The 25,248-nt window shown below is 41.7% G+C and overlaps 2 protein-coding genes across 3 annotated transcripts in view; one reads left to right on the top strand and one right to left on the bottom strand.

Moving 5' to 3' along the window:
- pak5 (p21 protein (Cdc42/Rac)-activated kinase 5) overlaps positions 1-11,817 on the top strand; it is an 83,054-nt gene extending 71,237 nt beyond the window's left edge. For both annotated transcript variants that reach the window (XM_030047225.1, XM_030047224.1), the window contains 6 exons: positions 79-233; positions 1,709-1,842; positions 8,516-8,642; positions 9,265-9,390; positions 9,853-9,987; positions 10,398-11,817. In XM_030047225.1, the coding sequence (XP_029903085.1) occupies positions 79-233; positions 1,709-1,842; positions 8,516-8,642; positions 9,265-9,390; positions 9,853-9,987; positions 10,398-10,553 (833 nt within the window). In that variant the 3' untranslated portion in view covers positions 10,554-11,817. The remainder of the gene's footprint in view (positions 1-78; positions 234-1,708; positions 1,843-8,515; positions 8,643-9,264; positions 9,391-9,852; positions 9,988-10,397) is intronic.
- A 5,478-nt stretch (positions 11,818-17,295) lies between these two features.
- Positions 17,296-23,396, bottom strand: lamp5 (lysosomal associated membrane protein family member 5). The gene is made up of 6 exons (XM_030047953.1): positions 22,797-23,396; positions 22,066-22,244; positions 21,354-21,485; positions 20,789-20,885; positions 19,792-19,980; positions 17,296-18,477 (listed from the first exon to the last, which is right to left on the bottom strand). Exons 1-6 carry the CDS (start codon positions 22,858-22,860, stop codon positions 18,302-18,304), a joined length of 837 nt encoding a protein of 278 aa, XP_029903813.1. The 5' UTR covers positions 22,861-23,396; the 3' UTR covers positions 17,296-18,301.
- Positions 23,397-25,248: the final 1,852 nt, after the last annotated feature.

Here is a 25,248-nt window from a genome sequence, read left to right as displayed (position 1 = left end):
GCACCTCAATATAAACATTATGAAAGAGACACAAAGTTTATTGCATCCAAATTGACTCATGCTTGTGTGTGGCGCCAGGCGACCCTCGGGAATACCTTGACAGCTTTATTAAGATCGGCGAGGGCTCCACGGGCATCGTGTGCATCGCCAGCGAGAAACACAGCGGCAAGCAGGTGGCGGTGAAGAAGATGGACCTCAGGAAACAGCAGAGGAGAGAGCTGCTCTTTAATGAGGTGGGGAATGCTGACGGAGATGAGGCTAGATGTGACTAGTGTCAGTCTTGACTGTGCTCGTAGTCTCTTTGCAGGGTTATTTTGGGCTATTATGTGTTATTACCCAGAAGTTTCTGATATCACTACTTTTTGGTGAATTAATGTTTTGGGGTTTGAAGGTGTAGGGCTGTACTGACTCATGCCAGTACAAAGCTACGCCCACATCACAGCCAAGATCAGAGCGAACAATGTGCACTGATTGTTGCAAGGACAAGCCGTTACATATAGCAGCAGCAGCAGCAGGGATGAAACAAGATCAAATACCAGCATTTAACATTTAACACTGTTTGATGGCAAATGGATAAAAATAGATCTTGCCAACCCACAGCTAATTTCCCTGTGGCAGCTACCTTGCTAATTAACCAACAACAGGCAGACCTCACATCAGCTGTACCTCCCTGACATATTTCCACACCAACACATTTTACAGTCCTTAATTACTTTCATTTACAAAAAATAAATAAATAAATAAATATTCACAGTGGACACCACAGGCAAAGCTTAAAGTTATTCACAGCCAGTTCTATTCATGGTCTGTGAACTACTGAAAAAACAAGCCTTTTACCCGGTCCCTATTATTTGATCATTTTCTGTTTCAGCAAATAATGTCTGTGTTTAATTTGACTGTATTTGCATACTTCTGATTACTTATTAACAGAAACTAGCAAAGGTGAAATTAAGTAAAGGGAGAACTGTGTATTTCCTTCATCAAGCTATTTTACACAGATTTTATTTTGGGTCTGTCTGTGTGTGTGTGTGTGTGTGTGTGTGTGTGTGCATGTGTGTGTGTGTGTGCGGCGTGCGTGCATGCGCGTGTGCCTTCATGTGTGCACATGTACACTTACACTGAATTCATTTGTGTAGCGGTGGGTGTTCAGCTGGGATCTAATGTGCTTCATGTTATCCTATTAATTTGTGAATGTAATCCTTTTACAGTTAAGCTTCCATAACATGTTGAAATTAGAAAAAAAGGGAGTTAAATTATTGAAATACTCAAGAGATTATTTCATTATACCATACTCACATATTCCCGCAAATGTGATTTGGGGTATTGATATAAATAAAACATTGATTACGGCAAATACTGAGATAATTGTTTTACAAATGAAAAATGGTTTTCTTGTTAGATCATGTGATTTATGGCACATGGTATGTGATAGTTCATTATTACATGACATTCCAGTATAAATGCAAATTGTCTCGCTGCACTTGTAAACAGAATTTGAATTGTGGAACACATAAGGGTTATGGCCGGATGTGTTAAATGTTATTTCCCTACTTCACGAACTAACTTTTCTAATGACTGCTCTAAATACTATGATAGTGCTATTGTTTTACCCTGCATCAGCAGAATGAAGCCTAATAGTCTTCTCTCTCTCTCTCTCTCTCTCTCTCTCTATCTCTCTCTCTCTATCTATCTCTCTCTCTTCATTTAGGTGGTGATCATGCGGGACTACCACCATGAGAACGTGGTGGACATGTATAACAGCTATCTGGTGGGAGACGAACTGTGGGTCGTCATGGAGTTCCTCGAGGGCGGGGCGCTCACCGACATTGTCACTCACACCAGGTAACCAACCAGCTGGAATTGCACAGCACAGAGAAAAATCTGTACTTTGCTTTGTTTTCATAGTTTTTGGAGCCCCTAATGGCACATTATACCACATTAGAATTTATTGGTTCTTGGCTTAGAGAAACAGGCGTGCTCTCTGTTTTCCTCAAGGACACTTTGACGGTGATGAACACCTTGTAGCTAGTAAGAGGATGAATGCAGTGACCTTCCAGGTTCACAACCAGTTCTGTTTAGCTTCTTCCACTCCACTACCATTTTTAGACCCTTTATTGGGGAATTGGGGGGTCTCGACGGAGAGATAAAAGGTCAGCAATAGATGCTACACAGAAGTGGTATACAACATCTGAAAGCTGAGCACCTGAAGTAAATTTTGGGATGCAGCTCACTGTTTCAGTTTTTAATAGTCCTAAATCTGTAATAATGATTGTTGTTATTTCTAAGCACCAAATTTTGAAATATTATATTGTATATGGGTTTAGAGGTTTAAGGTTTGTTTATGGGTTTAAGTATATGATGGCCATTTCCATGCCTCTTTATGTCTTAGAAGTTGTTCCAGCAATTTTTGGGTTGATACGATTTGTTACACAGATTTGGTGCAAAATTTGACCGTTTTTGATATATATATACATATAGATATACCTGGTCAAAAATCCCTCTAAAATACCACATTTGGACACCGAGACCTTGAGGAACACCACAGAAAAAATCCTGATTTCATTTGGTGTCAAAAACTTTTGACATTTGGAGATTTCTGTAGGAGTTGCATTTTTTAGTGATTGTATGTTGAGCATTCTGTTCTGGAAATTGCTCAGATACACACCTTTATTGTCAGTATACCTGGAAAACCACGCATCTTGTGAATGCCCTCAGGCTCTTATTTGTGGTTATAAAGTTTCATGAGGCTGTGATTATCCTAGTGGTCACTGTAGGTCATTTTATACAGTGACGTCAAGTTTCAAAAAATGGTCTCTACAATGAAATGGCTGCTATGGGTGCTAACATCATCACACATGAACAATCAGTGTCACACCCAATTTATGCAGCTAGACTGTTGATGCCTCAGTATTAGCACAAATACACCATTTTAGAAGAAGCCAAAATAATACATTTGTACTTCTCGCAAAAAACTGCATGGCTCATGTCCCAAACATGGGATGAGCATAAGGTGGGCATGTGGGAGCCCAAGGAGCCAGAGGTCAGAGGTCAAGGGACCCCTTTGAAAATGGTCATGCCAGTTTGTCCCCTCGCCAAAAATTTTGAAGCAATATTTAGCCCCCCTTCATAACAACCTAGCATGACATACTTGGTAACAATGGATTCCTTAGATCGTTTAGTTTCATACACCAGGGTCGTCACTGCATGTTAGCCCGCTACAGCTTCTGAAAGACAACATGTCAGCAATATGTCAGCTGAGTTTTCAAAGTTTTTCATGCTCCAAACCCCAAGTTGACTTTCAGGAAAACGCAAACCACCATTCAAAGTGATTTTGCCCTAATACGAAAAGCTATTTTGGTTTGTAAAAAGTATTGAATTATCTCAGTGTCATCTGTAAATAGATTCATTTTAAATAGGGGGCCACAGCTTAATTAGAGTCATCGTGGGGGTCCAGAACATGAAAAAGTTTAACAACTTCTACATGAGTGTTATATACCCAATCACTCTGTATAACTGCACCATGCTAGTATAACCATCTCCAGATCAGATGTGTGTGTGTGTGTGTGTGTGTGTGTGTGTGTGTGTGTGTGTGTGTGTGTGTGTGCGCGCGCACATCCCCACACGCATGTTTTTGAGTGGGTACGATGGTGATGGCCAGTATCAGGGTGATGTGTGACAAAATGAATGACAGAATGTCTGGAGGTAAAGAAAGAGAAAGGAGTGGCTGATAAGATAAGGGTTCAAGAAGGTTGCAGGCTGTGCAGAATGAATAATTGAATATTGAACAACTTAAATACTGAGGGAGGCAGTGTCTGCTTTCCTAAAAATGTCAGAGAGAGGCTCCTCCACCTTAGGGTTTTCATTCAAATGTGCAAAATTACAAAGGATGTGCTGCTTCTTTTATGCTTCTAGAATATCAGTGATGGTATCTAGTGAGTTTTACTAACAACAGAAACAATATAACAGCTATAAAAAAAAAAATACACAATAGAAAAGTAAAGATAGCTAATTCCACAGGAGGACTATAAGAAGCAAGCAGATGGGCTACCAATCCTGTTTTTTTTTTTTGTTTTTTTTTTTTTTTAATCTTAGGGTTATTGTTCTCCAACTTTTCTTAATTGCTCCTCTGTTGTTGAGTTGTGTTCCTAAAGCACTGCCTCATTGTTTTAAGCTCACTTTCTGCTTGGTGTTTAATTACAGTCATTTGCGTAGAGTGTCAGCATTAGTGCTGCGCAGTGTCGGGTGCTAATAACATGCTTTGGTGAGGCTGAGCACCGCTGTCGCTGTGGAGTATTCGAGTATGTGTGTGTGTGTGTTTTGTAAGTGCACACGTGAGAGCTTTTAGAGATACTAATGGAAATCTCACTAAATGGGGTTTTACTGAGCACACATCTTTTTCACTCTCCCATCCTCTCTTGCTGTCTCTCTCTCTAAAAAAAAAAAACAGCAAAAGTTCAAATTTTGAGTGGAAATTAATGTGTTGGAGATATTCACGCCACAGTCTAATTTTTGCACCATTAAGGTGTAAATAGGATCTATTTTTTTGGAACCAGTTTTAAATATAAATGCTAGTTGGAAGGGTAGTTTCAAGTTCTCATTTACGTTGTGATTTGCAGACTTAAAATGCACATGTAAGGTGTAACAGATTAACAGAATAGAAATGGATTATGTTAAAGGAAAAATATCTTCAATTCCAGCATTTATGACTTGAACACAAGTTTATTAAGAGTTGGTTGCTAAATGTAATTAATCACTTAATACATCATGTGTGGCTGCACGATTGATTTATCAGTGTGAAATCCTGAAACTGATAGCGCAAGAAACAATACAATGTGTTTTCCTTCGGCCATAATTCTGAAGGTGAAGCCTTGTTCAATTTCTGTTCGGCCTTTTGTTGTGGAAATGACTACAGCCTGCCACTGCTTGTGCCAGGGAGCCTCATCAGCTCTCTGGGTTGCTGCCAGTGCACACACACACACACACACCTGCACACAGCCCCACACAGACATACGTAGACACACACACGCTCACATACGGGCAGAGTGGGCCTCACCATATGCAGCATCCATGTTCCTGAGCCTTTTCAATTAGGTTCAAATTTCAATTATACTCCAGAGGTTGTTAATGACCCACACGCAGGGATTCCTCCAATGTAACAGAAACAGCATGTGTGTTTTTCTGGGTGAGGTTGTGTGTATACATGCATGCCTGTGTGTGTATGTGCATGCGCATCTTCCCCTTGATACTGTGTAAAGGGTCATTAGAATTGTTTTTCAGTCTGCGTTTGAAACAATTTTCTATTTCATCAATTTCACCAATTCTAATTTAGCAAATGATTGTGACTACATGTGTGACAGAGAGAGAGAGAAAGAGAGAGAGAGAGAGAGAGAAGGAAAAGATTTCGGGTGGGGGGTGGGGGCCACTAACAGGTGAATTGTCTTTGTGCACACATCTCCTTCCCATTCACTTCCAGTTAGCCAGTTGTTTTTCTTTTAGCAGAAGGCTCATTTATCTCTTATGATTGTGAATGCATACATGTGTGACAATAAAATCTGCCACAATCTGCAGTAGGAGGTGGGTGTATGTGTGTGGATCTGTATCTGTGTGTGTGTGTGTGTGTGTGTGTGTGTGTGTGTGTGTGTGTGGCCTGAGGGTTGTTTCTCATAATGACAAGTTTACAGCAGCACAAGGGGAGATGAAGGGACTGCAGATGTAAAGGCGGTGTGTTTGAGTGTGTAAGAGACTTAAAAGGAAAGGAGAGAATATGTGTGTGTGTGTGTGTGTGTGTGTGTGTGTGTGTGTTCCCATGACAGTGACTGTATCCCTGTATTCTTTGTGCATAAATGTACACTTGCACAACATACATCCGTGTATGTTACTTTACATGTGAGTGTACAATATTGTGTGATCTAGAAAGTGTGTAGCTGTATGGATGCAAATGAAGGTGTCTGTGTGTGTAGGGGTACATGAAGGCAGCTGAAGGCACTATGAGGACACACACACCCTCACACATGCATACACACACGTACGCACACACAGCACAGCCTGGCCAGCTGGGTCTTGATGTTAATGTTCAGTGGAGCTGTGAGTTTATGTGTGAGCTCAGCCAGACGCACCGCTTGCCCCGTCTCTCCATATGGGACCCAACTGCCTGCCTGGCCGGCACATCATGCCCACAACCACCACAGGCTAGCAGGGAATATTTTAAAACAGGATATCTCTGCCATCTCTACCAGATTATAGTAATCTGTTTAGTACCCAGACTCAAATTTATTACAACGTGGTCTATGTGATAGCCAAAGACTTGATGGATTATTTGGCAGTTTCTCCACGAAGAAAGAGTGACTCACAACAGCACGGGGACAGCAACATACGGTGTTTTGTACAGCGTTTTAGCTCCATAGTTGGAATGATAAAATGACTCTCTTTTTTTCATACAGTGAAAAACACCACAATATTAAACATGGACAAAAACATACACCCACACACAGCCGACCCGAGCCGAGTCCAAAAAAAAAATCCAAAAAATATCTATGAATCAGTCATAGATGCATGTGTTGTCCTTAATGTTTGTATATCATGAAATTCATATATCATGAAATATATTTGTTTTACTTAAGTTGTCTTTAGTATATTTTTCATAGAATCAAACTAGTCAAACTTCATGAACAGCACTCTGGTCCAAAAAAGGTTTAGTTTTCTTCCTAAAATGTCCCAATTGTAGCTTAAATTCCTCTAAATTCCTCTTCCTTTCCTTGGAGGCTTCCACAAAGTTTGCTTTGCTCGTTACTGTCTGAAGCCATTCTGCCACTGATAGTGGTTTCTCTTCCTTCCAGTGTCTAATACTTTTTCTTTTGCCAGCAAGCTCTAAGCCATTTTTCTCCTGGTCAGGCAAAACTAGCTGGTGTCTATTTTCTAACTATAAAATATGCTTTTTATACAGCTGTTTCTAGTAGAGTAGATGATATGTTTTTTTTTAATCTTTTAATCTTATGTTTGGGGTCAATTTGACCACATTCAGTGTTTCAAATCATTTTTTGTTACTTCATATTTAATGACTTTTCCTAATTTAATGGGTACTACCAGGTAAACATGAAATTCACATGATGATATGTTTTCAATGGCCTGTACACACTTTGTACGCATCAGTTAAATAACAAATATCTTTACTTAGAAATAATATAAAGCTATTAAGACACCAAAAAGATATTTCTTTCCAGTTTTAGGTCAATCAGTGAAATTTTATGGTGATTTGCATATTTTTCCTTAGTCGCGTAATAGAAATACTGGATGTATAAGTGGGGGTGGGGGGTTATGTTTTATTTAAAGGGCTATTTAGGTCGTCAACAAAGAAAGTACCTGACACATAAACTTTAGTAACAATTTTACTTTGGTAACAATTTTAATTATAATAATTTTGTGGAGGTTTAAACTGCTGGGTCAAATTGACCCCAAACATAAAAGATTTTAGTAAATTTGAACATTACAGGAGGGTTAAGAGGAAGGATGGCTCAGTTGAGGTTTCTCACATTATCTCTTATTATAATGAATTGTCTTAGTTAAATTACCTGTTCCACTCTCAGATTAGACCAGACACCTATAGTAAAAACTATACCCGTAGTCATGTCTCCCCTAAAGTATTTTGTTACAGAGGTGGCTTGGTCTTGGGTGTATTTTCAAAAGCACAGGTGCAACTGAATGATCATAGAAATATTAAAGGAATATTATAGGAATACTACAGGCAACAGTGTGTTGCTAGTGCTACTTGTCACTTTGATCATGAAGGTCACACTACTCTATAGGGTGTATAGACGACATAGTTTAGAGAATATTATAGATCTAAGATAAAACTGACAGAAGGGCAGCAGTGAGAGAAGAAGGCACAATTTTAAATCCATCTGCTACTTCAGCACCACGGACAGCACCATGGATTTATCAACACACAGCACAGTGAGCCAGCTGATACTTCAGATCCGCAGTCGGGGCCATAGACTAACTTGCACAAACCTCAGTCAGATAAAGCATCAATGAATCATGCTACCAAGGGGGGTGGCATCCCACTTTAAATAGCTTACTGTCAATCAGCAAGTCAAAACAATGTTTACTGTCATGGCTATGTAATGTTTTGTAGCACAAACACATACTTGAATATTTATCAGGTGGGCATGTGCAAAGGTGTGCTTTTTTTTACCTGCTTGTCTGATATTGCTTAGCATTAAAACAATACATTTACTTTTTGAGATCAGTGAATACAGTTCATTTATAGGTTATAGTTGCTGTTTATCATGCCCAAATTATTTTTAATGTTGACATTGGAAGGAATTTGTCTTTAAAAATGGCCTCTCCTGGACAAGTCCAGAAGTTTGGGAAAATATGTCTGACATGCTGGGGAGATATGTTTGACATGATGTTATACTTTCACTGCACCCGCTGACATGTTTGTGTGTGTGTGTGTGTGTGTGTGTGTGTGTGTGCACCTGTGTGTGTGGGTGTGTGTGTGTGTGTCTTCTCACAGGATGAATGAGGAGCAGATTGCTACAGTGTGTGTGTCAGTGCTGAGGGCGCTGTCCTACCTCCACACACAGGGTGTCATTCACCGCGACATTAAGAGTGACTCCATTCTCCTCACCAGTGATGGCAGGGTAAGGGCACACAGTGAACGTGTGTGTGTGTGCGTGAGTGTGTGTAAGTGTGCATGTGTGTGTGTATTCAAAGTGTTCTTCATTCACACTTTACATTAACAGTCAGATGATCACTTTTAAACAGCATAATCCCAAGTGTTAATAAAACAGATATCACACTTATTTTCAATACTGTTGAGCTCAGTATAGCCTCTGTCTCTGCCTGTGTCTCTGCCACACACACACACACACACACACACCCTGACCTTCTCCATGGGTGCCAGTCCTGCTGCTCGTCAACAGCTAGTGCCAGAAACTCATCATCATCAATTACCACTTAGGCCCCAGTAATTAAATCCTGCCTAATGCGTCCTAATGAGCTGATAAGACATGATTAATTGAAGGATAATTAACAACTAATATGCAGGATTAGTGTCTTCTATGGAAGCTCTTCATCATATAGGGTCAGTGCACTTCTTGACACCAAACACTTTTCAAGTGTTCAAATTAAACAAGAACACTGATGCTGCTTTTTTTGCTCTGGAAAAAACACCATGGTGACCATGCTGACAGATCTGAGTGTGACAACTGAAGCCAGTGTGTGTGTGTGTGTGTGTGTGTGTGTGTGTGTGTGTGTTTGCAGATTAAACTGTCAGACTTTGGCTTCTGTGCCCAAGTTTCCAAAGAGGTGCCCAAGAGAAAGTCCCTTGTCGGCACACCCTACTGGATGGCACCAGAGGTCATCTCTAGACTACCTTATGGGACTGAGGTGAGTACAAACACACACACACACACACAAATGGAGGGATTAAGGGTGAGGGATGAAGTGATGAGGGTTGAGGCATGGAGAAATGAGGGCCAAGGGATGAGGGGTGAGGGATGAAGGAATGGCTGTTAGAGATGAAGGGATGAGGAACAAGGGACGGAAGGATGAGGGAAAATACAAGGGTCGAGGGAATGATGGAGGAGTGCGACGATGGAATCTAAACCTGATCAGACTGAGACCCCGGTGGTTTCTGTATTCAGCATCGGAGAGAGAAGAGAAAAAGGGGACAAAGGGGAGAGGAACAGATAAGTTGTGCCTAAACACTTTTGTGCAGAAATGAGTTTGAGGCTTGATCTTTGTTCCTGAGCTTAGTCATAAAACTTCATTATACTGGCCAAATCATATCAAGTCCATGTGCGGACCATGTGTGTGTGTGTGTGTGTGTGTGTGTGCGTGTGTGTGCAGGTGGACATCTGGTCTTTAGGCATCATGGTCATTGAGATGGTGGATGGGGAGCCCCCTTACTTCAACGAGCCACCTCTGCAGGCCATGAGGAGGATACGAGACAACCTGCCCCCACGGCTAAAAGAGTCTCACAAGGTACAAGAGTATCCAAGCAGGTTCACTGGACAGGAGTTTAGGCCTATAGGACGTGATAAAGAAGCAAAACCTCATTCATAGCACATATTAATGCAGTATGTCAGTGTAAAATCCACATGATCAATCCAAAGCTCTAAAGTCCATTGCAGCATAAAAAAACTTTGAAAGGTCTGCTTTGTATCACTTTGTATCAGCTTTGCTACAGATATGGAAGGTTAAAAAAGGTGGATTGATTCATGTACAGAAATACGATCAGAGTGCCAGTACCGGGAGATATTGACACTCATCAGAATGCCTCTCAGCCAATCAAAATGCAGGATTAGAACTGACTGGTATACTTGTATTTGAAGTAGATTTCCCTTTACAGTGGATGATGTAAGAGGCATGTCTCTTTTCACTCCCTCCTCCAGGTCTCATCAGTTCTGAGGGCTTTCCTGGACCTGATGCTGGTGAGGGAGCCGTCTCAGAGAGCCACAGCCCAGGAATTACTCCAGCACCCCTTCCTCAAGCTGTCGGGCCCCCCCTCCTGCATCGTCCCCCTTATGAGGCACTATCGCCACCGCTGAGCTGGCCTAACTTGACTAGCCCCTGCCCTTCCCCTCCCAACCAACCTCCCCCACCCTCACCCCGAACACACACAAACCCACGCTCCCAGGGCGGTGATGCCCCCTCACCCAGCCAAAAACACCCACCGCTTGGTGGCGCGCCACTAGAGTAACACTCACACCTGTAACCGTGACGTAGATTAGCTAGAGGAATATCTAAGAAAAAAAAAAAAAACATAACAAGACAGAGAAAATAAGAAAAAAAATCATCTGCTATTTTGAAGCTACAGTATGAACCAGAGTAGAAGAGTGTACCGTGCCAGAGGAACTCACTAGACTGTTAGGTGTCCAGTAGAAACACGTGGGCTGGCTCGCCCTGCTGCAGTCTTCTTCTCTTCCTAGACTTTGAGTCTCAACTCCCTGTAGAGTTGTAGTAGCCATCAACTAGAGCTTGAGTGGGGTGCGGTGAGTGGCTGACAAGAGGAGGGACCCCTGGGACTGGCGCTTTGCCCCAGACCAGAGCAGTAGAGAGCAGAACAATCAGCGGAGAGCGGAGGAGGGATTGACTGGTAATGACTGAGTTACTGTAGTGTGGCTGCTGTGTTGTCACTCCATCTGGAGGACGGGCTGCCGGTCCACCGGTCAGAGGAACCGAGCTCTCTTATATCTCACTTCTCTCTTCTCACACACTAACAGTGAAAATGTATTTTAGAGAAACTTGTAAGTTTTTCTGTACAGTTTTGATAATTTGCAGTATTTTATCGTGTCGTAACCATTGTGATATGAGCAGTATTAAATAGAATTCAGAGTTTCTGCAGAGATCTTTCCTACTGTTTATAATCCATTTTTTGCTTAAAGATATAAAAAGATATCCCAAATAAACCAACCTAAACCTAACTGTTACTAAAAATACTGAATATATTTATTATCTTACATTTGTAGACAGAACTTCCATTAAATGTTGGAAAAAAAGGGTAATGTGAGAATTTTGTATGATGTTTTAAAGTATTTATTTATTTTTTGGAATTGAAGGTTTATTTTTTGGTAGTGTGGCCTTTTTTTTGGTTTTGTTTTGGTTTTGTTTTACATTTCTAAATGCGCATCGGCAGACAGTGATATCGGTTGTTATATCATTCAAGCAATACCCCAGACCTATTTATTAAACCATGTCCTGTATTTATGATACTGTAATTACACCACATGTTTAAATGTAGCACAGACTGAGTGGATCTGACAAAAAAAAAAAAAAAAAAAAAAGAAGAATCACCATTTCTACTACACAGACCTGTTTTCCTTTATATCAGACGTCTCATCCTGTTTCTATAAATGCTAAGGGGCACCCATCCAGGGCTCCCGTCTACTACACAGATTTTAGGATGCTGATAAAAGGTCTCGTTTTCTACTCACATCCTCACTGTCATCATCTCACTCCTTATCCCACCCCAGTCAGACACGCACTCCCTATCACTGGAACTGTGCTGCCATTCTCATCTCTGATTGGACCGGGAGAAAAGCGTAATCCTCCTTCCCGCATCGTTTTTACCCATCAGTCACTGTGATATGTAAATATGAATGTTGCGTATGTGAAAGCGCGTATTTGTATGTGTGTGTGTATATGTGTGTGTGTGTGTGTGAGAATGTGTTTGTGCGAGTCACTGAGAAAAAGAGGGAGTGTGTGTGTTTATCTCTGTACAGCATCTGAAAGTGTTTGTATGTGTGTATGTTTGTGTGAGAGAGAGAAAGAGAGAGTGTGTGTGCACATGTGAGCATGTGTATGTGTGTGTGTGTGTGTGTGTGTGTGTGTGTGTGTGTGTGTGTGCGTGTCTGCTGCTGGCTTATCCTTGACAAAGTGTCAAGACTTGAATGAGTAATACTTATCTGTGGTGTTGGCTTGTACAGTGATATTGCATGTTTGTTATCAGTGAAGCTGGTTTCAATTAAAAAACGCCCATAAAAACATTGAGATGTGTTGCATGGATTTTTCCTTCATCACCTTACACTATCTCTTGTTCTCTCTCTTTCCCTCTTTTTCTCTCTATCTCATGTCAAACTGGGATTTTGTTGAAATAGGCCACTGTCGAATTATTCCTGGGAGTTCCTTTCAGTCATACGCATTTTATTTTCTCTCGGTTGTTTTGGGTCCTCCATATTCTTGAAATGTAACAGTGCTCATTAACAACTATTTCACCCCAACTCCGCCTCTGAAGAGAAAACCAGAAAGACAGATCCATGGATTGGTGTTGCCATAATATATGAGGCTATTTCTCTTTCTTTGCTCTAAGCCTTTTTCCCTCTGAGACACCATAATGGGATATTGATTTAGCCGGGACAGAGAATGGGCCTTCTTTCTCAGAGGAAGATACCTACACCAGCGGCCCAGTAAATAAAACAGCAATAAACACAACTACTGAGTCCGGTGGGACTGCAAGGCATCATGCTGGAGAGTGCAGAGAGTCATTATTGGAGTTGCTATAAGGATCTAACACTGCAATGCTTCCACGTGTTCACACAGGGCAGTGATGACGCTGTAGCTTTGTTGTAGCTTAAGACAAGGATGAGGAGTTTATAAAGTGAGCTTCTTAGAGGGCTCGGTCGTCTTGTCTCATGTGCTACGTATCAACACCACATATATATCTACGCACCAGATGAGGGAAAATCTCCACGTCACATCGGACCCTGCTGCTGTGTTCAATCGTGCCACCAGTTCACTTCCTAATGCACGCAAATGCAAATGTTGATAGCATGTAATCCAATATATGTTCTTTAAAACAGCACTCACCCTCAAGACACAGTGGACTCTCCTATGTGATGATGCCACACCACTGGTTATCATACATGATGGCAGACTAGTGTGGAGAAAAAAATAGTCCCTCAGTTGCTATGACACTGCTTATCCAAACAGGGGAGACCGGGGATGGTCGTGATGCTCTAAGCCAGTGGTTGATTAATGCTAGAAACTTTGATTCTAACTACCCCCATTTGTCTGTTACAAATTTGACATTACATTTGACATTAGCTGACAAATGATGTGAGTTAATGTCAAATGTAATGATATATGTTCTAACCTAATTTATTATGTGGTATAATTAGCTGGGGATGTATATAACAGTAAGACTTTTTTTCTGAAGTGAGGCCCCCGACTGTGAAATTCATACAATTTTAATGAAGACTGTTTGAATAAAGTCAGTTTTTCAACAAAATAAACAAAAGTGATAGAGTCAGTTATTTTTTTTTTCTTCTGTGACATTTTCAACATACCAGCATTTTAAACCTGTTTTGTAACATAAATATCTCTTTTGTTCAATATGACACATTTGTTCAATTTTAATCTTCAAAAGCCTTTTATATGTAATATAATTTGTGTGTGTGTGTGTGTGAATCTAAAGCAATGGTACTACAACTACCCCCCTCTCTTCTCTTTTCATATAGCTAACTGTTTCAACAATATGGTTTTGTTAGCATGGAAAATAAAGCATCACATTCTGTTAGAAAGATTGCTGATTGATGCTTCTTAACTCCACCTCTGATCAAAATATTAACTTAATCTTCATTAGCAAAATTACTTTCTTACATCAAAATTACCTCACTGGTTGAACTGACAGTGTTGCCACTAACCTGGGTTACCTCTGTCCCCGGTCTCCCCCAGTCTTGGAGAAGCAATGGCATGGTGGCAGGGGGCAGCCTGGCCTCCTAAAAATTACAGTCCCATACAACTAAACTGCATTCCCAATTACGTTTCAAGAGAAACTATTTTCCTGCGGATTAGGTTTGTTTGTGACACATTATGAATATGTTTGTAATCTGCATGATGTTGTGTTGCATAAAAAAACGCCAAATCCTGCACATGTAGGAAAGTGGTGGGCGGGTCAATCAAAGAAGGACTTTCAGTTCGGAAGACCACAGTTTGATTCCTGAGAGAGGGGTTCATTTTTAGCTAGATTATATTACCTTGCTAATATTAACAACCTCAACCATGACAACAAACCATAGATCATAAAGTTTCTTCTGTATCAGACACGACATCTGTATCGTGTCTGATACAGATGAAACTTTATGATCTATATAAAGTGTAGACACTATGAATCTTCACAGACTATTACCATGACAACAAACCTTTTCCTTACCTTAACCAAGTAGTTTTGGTGTCTAACATTAGCCAGCAACCCTGTTTACCTCCTGAGACAAGCCGCCTGACAAGATATAGAAGATACTGATTCAACCCTGTCTCACAGCAGTTTGTGCAACGAGTTTTCCTTTTTGTGCATGTGCACACAAATTTAATTTGTGTGATGAGGACGATTTTTCCTCTTAGTGGCTAAATTCCGGTAGCTTTAGCAAAGAAATCAACTTGGTTAAGGTTAGGAAAAGGTCATGGTTAAGGTGACCTTTTTGTCACCTTAACCATGACCCAGATCACCCACTGGAAAATCATCTTGATTGATCCATCTGCCATCCCTCCCTCCTCCTAAAATGAACTTTCCCACTCTATACAACCAAATGGTCCATGGTACAGGCACAACACACTGTCAGTGGAAAAATATTACTCTGAAAGTCATGTTGACTGTCATGAAAAAATTGACAATTTGGGTCCACAAATCTGAACACGAATCTGTAGATAAAATTTTTTGCAACTATTGCACGAAACACTGTGAGATTGGACTGGTTGATTTGAAACATATTTTTGATACATCACAAACAAACATAATGTGAGAGAAAATGCATTTCCCTCAAAACATAACTGAGAATACAGTTTAGCTTTATGGGAACATCATTTTTAGGAGACAGGGTTGCAGTGGGCCAATGTCGTGCTCTTCAACCAGCCGACTTGCCAACCATCACACAAACTTTATCAGACGGAGAAGAGAGAGACTGAAGTGACTTAAATGATCCAGCTGTGATTAATCAACATTTAACCAGATGTAGGCTACACATAGGAGGAAAATGTGGAGGCCTGCAAACTATAAAAAATACACACGTGGTGTTAATATTTACTTGGCACACGATAAAGGTCAAGGCAGGTTTGAGCAGACTTTCAGGGTCTTGAATGGATGTTGAAACAAAGCCATTGTTGGACACCCATTTTGATTTGTCAGAAATGTAACTAGTAATAGGAAACACCTTCTGCACACTGACTGGGAGACTGTTACCTTCTGTGCACCCGTCATCAGATTAGTAAACCATTTCTGATTTGTTGTTGCAGTGTCCACCAACACTGCCTGCCAAGCCATTTTCATAACAAGTTTTGACTCTCAGTACAATGACACAGTCTACCTATTAATACTAACCCACAATACTGTATGTGTCACTGCACATGGACACCACATCTGTCTGTTATCACGCACCCCGAGCTCACAAAATAGAAGGGGAACTTACTCTTTTCATGAAGTACAATGCAGGTAAAATCTTTTATTGATTTCCCTCATTAAATCAGTATCAGCTTCACAGGACGGGAGAAAGAGTGGGAGATAAAGAGAAGAGGCTGCGACTGAATACTAACAAGACATACCTAATATTCTGTACATTCAGTGTACATTTGTAAATCTAATCAAGCATTGATACTTAATGATGTTTCATATCCTCTCTATTCCTGACTCTCTTTGCCTCCCAGTCATTGTTTTGAAGTAAAAGGTTAATATTTGTGAGTCCACAAAGTCAAAAGCAAACTTTTTTCTAATTGGAGCAGCTCCATGTTGCATCCCTTAAGGACATCATTCACTACAGCAAGTTTTGCATGTTCAGAAATACCGACTTAACTGTCATTACTCAACAAAATTATAATGAAAACATAATGAAGTAACAAGCAAGTGATGAGAAGAGGTCAGGGTTTTGAGGTCATAAACAAATATTATACCCTTATTTCTTTCATTTCTTTACTTTTCTTCATTTTTTTTTCTGGTTGAAATTGCTCTAGGCCTACATACCTGCACACAGGCACATTTAAGAAGAGTGTGGACATTTTCAAGATGGCCAAGCTGACCGAGAAAAAAACAAAAACAGCATTAAGGGCTTTGACTTGGATGACTTGTGACTCGGGAGGGGATGATGCATGATGTCCGGGCTGCTGAAACAAATAGATGTGGCTGACACGAATGCTCTATTTATTTTCAATTAGACTTGTTCATATCGCGTTTCCTCTGAAGGCCCGGAGTCAGACGACAAGATCAATACTTCATCTCTGCAGCGTCTCCTCCGACAGGCGCATCCATCACCTTTCTCAGTCGCTGCTTCATCTGAACGCCGTTGTGTTGTTTTGACTTTTTTGTTATCCCATTAAAAAAATAATAATAATAAAATTAAAAAAAAACTACAGCAATCACACACTATATTTTAGACATATATAATTTTAGAATAATTCAGAGTAATGCTCCTCTGGTGCAGTGGTGATGCCACAGAAGATAAAAATATGATAAAGCAGACCACAAACACACTACTCCCATAGGCTAATAATCCAATATTTACGGTAGTGTAGGAAGTAATATCATAGAAATCTCTGCAGAAATATCACAGGAATATTATAGACTTTTTTCATGTGTTAAAATCCTCTTGGACAGCTACTTCCAACGATGAATGAATGAATATGAAATAATTAGACAGGATTTAGAGATGAATCCAGCAATTTATTTCAATGAACAGAATACTGCACAGGTTTGCATCAGCAGAAGTTTATGCATAGACTTTGTTTTTGAAAATATTATACATATATTATTCTTTTTCAAATAATCTCTGTACTTTCATATACACTTTCTCATGGCATTCTGATGTGAGATAAATTCTTTGCTATTTATCACAGGGACTTTTCATGTCAGGTGTTTATGCATTTATGTATTGTGCGTATTGTGTGTATTTTTTTTTTTTTTTATATGTTCCATAAACTTGGTTGTGGAAAACAGATTTGTCAAAGCAAATACACTGCGATTTGTACGATTCTGAGTGCCACTGAAAACACCTGCACACACCACAAGACTGTCCACTGTCAACACTATGACTGCATTCAAAAACAAAAAGAAGAAAAGGGATTCTGCGGACAACAAAAAAGAAACAACACATACTGAACCACCGATAGTTATTGAAATTATTTAGCAGCAATTTCAAGGAGAGGAGGAGGAAAGAAAGGGACAAAAACCTGCTGGCAAATGAGAGCACAAGCTTATGCGATTGCTGAAATATCTGTCAAAGTGAAGTGTCTGTAAAAATGGCTGAACTGATCTCGACCCCAGTGATGTTGTGGTTAAAGGAAAAAGAAGAAAAGCAAACAGTTTTAAAGCAAACAACAATCAGTATAAACAAAAGTTACATTTTCTTAAAGCATTACTTTATGCTTTTTTCATTTAAAGACCTTCACCTTCATATAATTGATCCATATTTACCGTAATGTAGACTGAATGTATGCCATAAACATTTATGTCAGACTAAGAGATGGGTGAACTTCTACTCCACAAATAAAAAGGTGGGTAAATTGAGTTTTGGTGGGTTGGCGGGTTGGTGGGTTTACCCTCCACTGCATCCCTGCTAGGCCCAAAAGATCTTTAATACCCAGTCATCCTGTCTCACTTCAGTTTAAGCTATTCAAAAGCTCAAGCTGGAGCCTAAAGGCTACACACATTTATCAATCAAGGAGTCAGTCCACCACAGGACGCCGTGCTCTGCGGTGTTTCGGCCTGGGACATCGAGGAGACAAGTCCTTTTATACGTTGGCTTTGGAGAGAGCTGAGGGAGTCAGAAGAACCACTGGTGTGCTTTTTTTTTCTTTTTCTTTTTTTTTTTTTTTTTTACATGTTCTTGTACATGGAGCGATCTCGGGGGAGCTGGGGCTGGTTCGCTGTCAGCTTCAGGTGGAAGTGGTAGACAGAGAGCGTGATGACAATTATAAGGCCCAAAATGAGGCCCAGGACAAGGGGAAGGGTCTCCTCCAGACGCTCCCTCTGGTCGGTGATGCACTTGTAGGCTGCAAAAAAAAAAAAAAAAAAAAGAAAAAAAAAAAGAAAAGAAAAGTGGAGAACATGAGACTGTGACCACCAAGGGCCCCAAAAGCCCTGGGTTTGTGTATCGATGTTCAGCAAACATATCTGAACCAGAGAACACGCTCAACCTGTGGCCTGTATCGGCTGACCCAAGCATCAATGTTGGCCCATGGAGGACAGCACACATACAACGTGTGTGCGTATCTGTGTGTGTGAGTAAGAAAGTGAGGCAGCATCACTGTGAGCAGTATTTCTGAATCAAATTCAGTGTTAGTAATGATGTCTTCTTCTGCCAAACGAGCTCACACACTTACTACCTTCTTCTTTTAGTCATACACACTGGCGCTTGTCCAATCATTCATTAATTTGGTCATTTCTCTCTCTCTCTCTCTTGTGCTGACATTACAGCATGTACATGCACGCATACATGAACACACACACAAACACACTTCTATTGAGTAGTGCATCAACTAAAGTATCCTGTTCGGCTATTCTGCAGTGATCACACATACATATCAATTTGTATGGGGGAAAGAGGGCACCAAAACCACACATAGCTCCATCTATATGTGGCTTAAGGTTGGAGGCATTTCTCCCCGTGCACAGGAGTAAACGATTACGAGGAGAAAGCCAGTGAAGCATAGCACAGCCTAGTTTACAGCAGCTCAGAGCAAATGATTCTTCCAAGGTGATTGGCTCCAGAGGACGGCCAGGTACATTGTCTAAGTACGTCTATAAAAGCTGCATTGAGGGCAAGGATATAACTGCACTCATAAAGTCCTAATGACCTCTCTCTCTCTCTCTCTCTCACACACACACACACACACACACACACACACACACACAACCCCCTTTCTCTCTTTTCCTCTCACCCCTTCTCTCTTTCTCTCTCCTTCTGTCTCTGCAGCCCTGTTCATACTGCAGCAATAACCCCCCCAGAGAGATGTGATGGTGTGTGTGTGCGAGAGAGAGAGAGAGAGAAAGAGAGAGAGAGAGAGAGAGAGAGAGAGAGAGAGAGAGAGAGAGAGAGGGAGAGGGAGGGGGGATTTGTAAAGCTGCCCACACCATTGAGATTCATCACCATCATCATAGTCATCATCATCATCATCATCATCATCATCATCATCCTCATTGTTATGTTTGACGGAGTTAGTTAAGAGAAGTGTCACAAGTGTGGCAAACGTTCTGCTTGTGCACTACAACTTCACTTTGTGCTTGGTCATTTTGGATTCACTTTATAGAGGAAGTTTCTTTTCGCATGCTCTGCTCATCAAAAAGCGACGTGCAGTCGTTCTTACGTTCGCTGAACATGAAGTCGGAGGTGATGTCGAAGGGCTGGATCTGGATGTCGTAAATGGACACGGTGATGCCTTTCTGGTGGTCGCTGGAGATGAGCCTGAGGGTTTGCTGCGCCGCGCACACGTACGAGCGCCCGGCCGGGGTCACGAAGGCCGACAGGCTGTGCGTGCTGGCTGTATGCCTGCCAGCTGCACGCACGCACGCACGCACGCACGCACACACACAGAGAGAGAGAGGGAGAGAGTTATGAATGACTGAAGTAAGCAGGAAGGTAGCTTGATAACAGGGTTGACGGTGCATGTGTGTGTGAAAGACAAGGCGAGAGACCGTGGGAACACACAGGCCGAGGCACTGGAAAAATTATGATTAATATGAATATACCTTAAATCATTACATCAGATTTATTATTAGTGTTGTCTACCTAAATTAAGATCCACGCCTGTGACTGGGATGGACTCACTGCGACCGAAGCGAAAAGTAGCCTACGATAAAACAGCAGTAACATTACAGGCCTCTTAATGAAAATATGACAAGAAATTATCCTGTTTTCCAAAACACTGATTAAGGAAGTTGACTGGTGTCAGACGGATTCCTCCTCTCAATTATAAATGAAAATAAAAAAATAAATAAATAAATAAAAATGCAACCCATTTATTATTATCATTATTATTATTATTAATACGACTACTACTACTACTACTACTATTACTACTACTACTACTAATAATAATAATAATAATAATAATAATAATAATAATAATAATAATGACAATAATAAATACTTTTTTAAAAATTAAAATAAAGACTAAGGAAACGGGCATCAAATCACTTCTAACGATTCTACTTAAAGCAAAATTCCCCCCAAGGCCTATACATGTGGGCGAAAATCCTGATAGTCCAAATCCTGGCACGTAGCAATCTTGTAATTCCAGCTGAATGCCAAATGACTGATGAGTGGGATCAGGATGTGCTGAGGCAGCCACGGAGCCAACTCACGGTTGTATGCGTTGATGAAATGCGACGTCTCCGAGGTGTCGTAGACGAACTGGACCTTGCTAATCTTCCACACGTCGATTCCCTTGTCACGGAACTCCTGCAGAACACACACACACACACACACACACACACACACACACACACACACACACATGTCAAGCTGGGCTTTCCCCTAACAGGGCAGATCTACAGCAGGGAGCAGAAATGACCATAACGAGTCGTTTGGTCATTTAGACTCGCATTTAGTGTTGAAATCTTTATTTTGCATGAGCTGTAAGATAAATCCAGGTGTTTCCAATGCAAGTGCGCTTGTTTTAGAAAATTTCAAGACAGAATAAAGAAGGTACCTCCACTACTGACCCTTGATTCAAGAAAAAAGTGGATTTGAAACAATTGCGCCCTCTGATTTATCGCTTTATTTGCAGACTCAGCCAATTGTTTTAACAAAATAAGATTTTAGAGGTTAACAGGCCTACTAGATGAAAGACTTGTTAAAAGTGGAATTTTGCTTGACATGTAAAAATGTGGATTGTTGCTCTTTCCTCTATGTGGCTATCTCGCCCACCTTGGAGAAGAAGATGCGGAGGGTGTAGGCGTTATTCTTCCAGGAGATGTGGATCTCCGACTCCGTGCTCCCACACTTCCCGTCGATCTCTGCGCCACGGGGCAGAGACAGGGACGCTTGCTCGGTGATCAGCTAAAAAAAACACGATACAACATGTGTGTGAATCAGTGGACAACAGAGGCTAATTATGATCATTGTGTTTTTGATCACGGCCCATTAAGACTGAAAGATCATACTGACACATCCGCATTTTTACGCACGGCCTCACACACTGTTACCACATAGTATCCACATACAGGAGTATTATCATGAGTTGTGTCTTAGAAATAAGAGAAGAGGCCATCGTATGATGATATCCAAAATTCTTGTTTTTCAGTTTTTCATGGCGGGATTCTATTCAATAAAACATCAGCACTGAACGCAACCCCACTACTACCTGGTATCCAAAAACAGAGCAAATGTATTAATATCAGCCATTCTTTAATATTACAGAGATGTCAAACTAATGGACGGCAACTATTAAGCTTTATTTTATTATTATATTTTTAAAATCCTCTTTACTGTCCAGGCGAAAAGGGGGTTGCAGTCAGTTTTACGCATGGTAGACCTTTGCACCAAGACTTGATATGAGCTAAAAGCTCAAAACGTTTATTTGAGAGAGGAGATAGCAACCATAGCTTCCGTGCATTTAAGGGAACGGGGAAGTCCTCACGTCTATCCCGTTGAGTGCAAGCACGTCGTAGGGCACGAGGAGTTTAACGGCGAACTCCACCATCAGGCAGGTCGTGCCGTTCTCCCGGACTGCGAAGATGCCTTTGTCCGGGTTGTCGGACAGTCCGGACAGGTTCTCCCCTTCCTGCTCCGCCAGAACCACACACCGAGTCAGGAGGCCTGACAATAGAATAGAATAGAATAGAATAGAATAGAATAGAATAGAACAGGAGGCTGGCGGTGAGGAATGCAGTGACTAGGTGACAGATGACAGGGGTTACAGATAGGGCGCTCACTCCAAAACATGCAGAATCAGCAAAAGCAGCGGGGGCTTCTCTTGCTACTCCTTTGTTTCCTCCTGGCAAAGTCAAAATTAGGTTAAAACACCCGAGACCAAAACCTGCAGTATCGGGGGAGCAAGGGCTCCCAGCCACTGGCTGCAGCCTAAACAGTGACAATTATAGGTGAATTTGTAAACTCTGACCATGTTTAAATCACTAGCATCAATACTTGGAAGCACACCAAAGGGGTCGGAGGAGTTATGCCAAGCCAATAGAAATGTATGGACACACGCACACTTAGAAAGACACACATTTCCATGCGTAGACATAGGCAGAAGCCACACACACACACACACACACACACACACACACACACACACACACACGCACGCAAGCACGCACACACGCTGCAGTGAAGAGTCACGACAAGGATGCACAAACACTCTCTTACCAAACACACACAGCAGAAGTCTGGCGCTCTCCGAGGTGCTGAAACCCTGCCGTCCCATTGCCATCAGCTTCACCGGCGCTTAAAAAACCGGAGGGGGGCTTCCTACCGGGCAGCCTGTGCTGAACCCACGACGAGAAAGAGGAAGAAAGAAAGAAAGACCGAGGGAGGAGGCGGGAGAGAAAGAAAAAGAGGAGAGCGTGAGAGAGAGAGAGAGGGGGGGAGAGACAGGAGGGATGCCTCTACTCAGCGCCTAGAAGTCACGCTCAAATCATCGTGAATGCAGCAAAAAAATTTCTCCAGGTTGGACGTGAGATCCGGTTTGCGCTGCATAAGCACCCGGCTCAGAGGAGCGTTTAGGTATCCAGAACGATCTCCCCTCCAAACAGAGAGGGGGGGTTGACAGGCTTTAGCCAAGTGTCAGCTGCAAAACTGAGTTTCTTCTGCACATCATCGGCATCGGGAAGGCTGCTCCGGTTGTTAGGAAGAAAGTCCCCCCAGCGTCAATTTGTTTCCTTTAGCCTAACAAAGGACTCGGCACGCAGTCCCGGTTATTCCCGCAATGCTGTTGTCTCCATCTCTGCTGGAGCAGCTGTAGGTTGGGCTGAAATGATGTATGTCTGGAGGGAAATGCCGACAACCACCCCCTCCCTCCCTCTCCTCCTCCTTTACACTCCACTTCTGCAAGGTTGCAGCTGTGTGTGGGGATTGCAGTCTGAGTATGGGCGCTGAAAAATATCAGTCTTATCGAGCTATTTAGCCTAATCTCATATTGAGATTTAAAACTTTCCCCCCCCCACAGATTAAGTAAAGACATTTATCAAATTTAGGACATTTTATTGATCAAATCATGCATTTTCCTCTCCTCGTCTATGAAATTCATGACTCAAGTTAGCCAATGACCCATAGAACCTGAAAAATCGGGGGGGGGGGGGGGGGGGGGGGGTTGTTTTTTTTAACCCATTTGGAAAGTTTTTCTGTTGAAAAATCTGATTTTAAGATGGGCATTTTTGCATCATCTGAGGGAGGACACTGCATTGTGTGTGGCGTGCGTGTGTATGTGTGGCGGATGATGATGATTTTTTTTTGTTTTATTTTGTTTTTTAACAAAAGGTGAACAGCGCTCCTCCAAAGTCTACACTGACAGTGCGCATAAAACTGCAAGCCCCACACGTTAAAGGAAACCTCTGGTACGGGTATTTTTAGATATGTGCCTGTGTGTGTGTGTGTGTGTGTGTGTGTGTGTGTGTGTGTGTGGGTGGGTGGGTGCCTGGGTTGGCGGTATATTTTCTAATAATTATCTTATATGAAACGTGGATCGTGGATATATGCTCAGCCATAAACCAAACATTGTAATCAGAGAAGAAAAGCTGCTTGTTGGGATTCAGATGCCGCGCTAATCCCTAACCGACACCCACGAGCATAGTAAAGTAAATTGTCTTGAGGTATGGAGATGTGTTGGTTACTGTCAAGCTTTAAGTGTTTTTCCAACTCTCATGCATACACACAGACACATAAACAGATACATAAGCAGATCACGTTTTCTTTTGAGAAGCTGAGAATTTATTCAATGTTAAAACAAATAGTCTCAACACACGAAAGACCCCGCTAATACTGATATGCTGAGAGCTACTCATATACGTTGAAAAACGCTGCTGAACAAAGAATCAGACATGGGAGAGATATTCAACTTCAAGCTGCAAATTAAGGGTGCTCAACCCAAGCTACATCCAAATGATCGACTGGCATTTACGCACAATGTTGGGTGTAATAACATTACTGTACCCAAACTTGTGCAATGAATTTCTGTTTCAAATTAATTGCAGTTTCTGGTGGAAACAGGCGGTATTTTGCTCGTACTCCATCTAAAGTTGGAAGTAGCGTATTCATTGAGACCAGCACTGTTTACGCATGACGCGTAGTGGCTTTTAAGACAGGGGCGTCCTCAAGTTAAAGTCGAACTCGCACTTCACAGCGCTTATGCTGTCGATGCTGGGTTTACTGTCCACCTGCGGGTGTTTTGTTGTTTGGGGAAAAGTCTCTGAGCGCGGAATACGTCGTGGAGCCAGCGGTGGATCCTTCTCCAACTCCCTCGCATCTTTTTTAAATTCCGGGGCTGTGAATCGGCGTAATAGTTTGCTGCTCAGCGCCGAGAGGGACGTGCTTGAAGCTGGTGCGGAAAACTGAAAATTCTCATCTTTAATGGGAGATACTGTGCGCAGTTTCACGGTTTTGGATTTGCGTGAAGACACCAAGGTGCGTTCAGGAGGTGTAGGGCTGAGGATACTTGTAGGCAAGCTACACCTCTTCTGATAGTAGCTGTCGTGGAATCTGCGTATACTGAAGTCTAAAACTTTCGTTTTTTCTCTTTCTGATTCATTCTCACCTTTGTTGGCAGGAATTGGCGTCAGTAAGATGCCCAGGGCGGAGGGCGCACATGGGTTGGGGGCATTTC

The sequence above is a fragment of the Myripristis murdjan genome, chromosome 24 (assembly GCF_902150065.1).
Source record: "Myripristis murdjan chromosome 24, fMyrMur1.1, whole genome shotgun sequence".
Lineage (NCBI taxonomy): Eukaryota > Metazoa > Chordata > Actinopteri > Holocentriformes > Holocentridae > Myripristis > Myripristis murdjan.
The sequence above is the reverse complement of the archived record's forward strand: the minus strand, read 5'-3'. Positions and strand labels throughout refer to the sequence as shown.

Bases quoted from the DNA above. Each gene is read 5' to 3' on its own strand.
- lamp5 (XM_030047953.1), bottom strand. From the start codon at position 22,860: ATGGCAATGGGACGGCAGGGTTTCAGCACCTCGGAGAGCGCCAGACTT. The intron at 20,886-21,353 runs GTGGGCGAGATA...TGTGTTCTGCAG, and splicing joins TCCGCATCTTCTTCTCCAAG to GAGTTCCGTGACAAGGGAAT. The intron at 18,478-19,791 runs GTAAGAACGACT...TTTTTTTTGCAG, and splicing joins CGACTTCATGTTCAGCGAAC to CCTACAAGTGCATCACCGAC.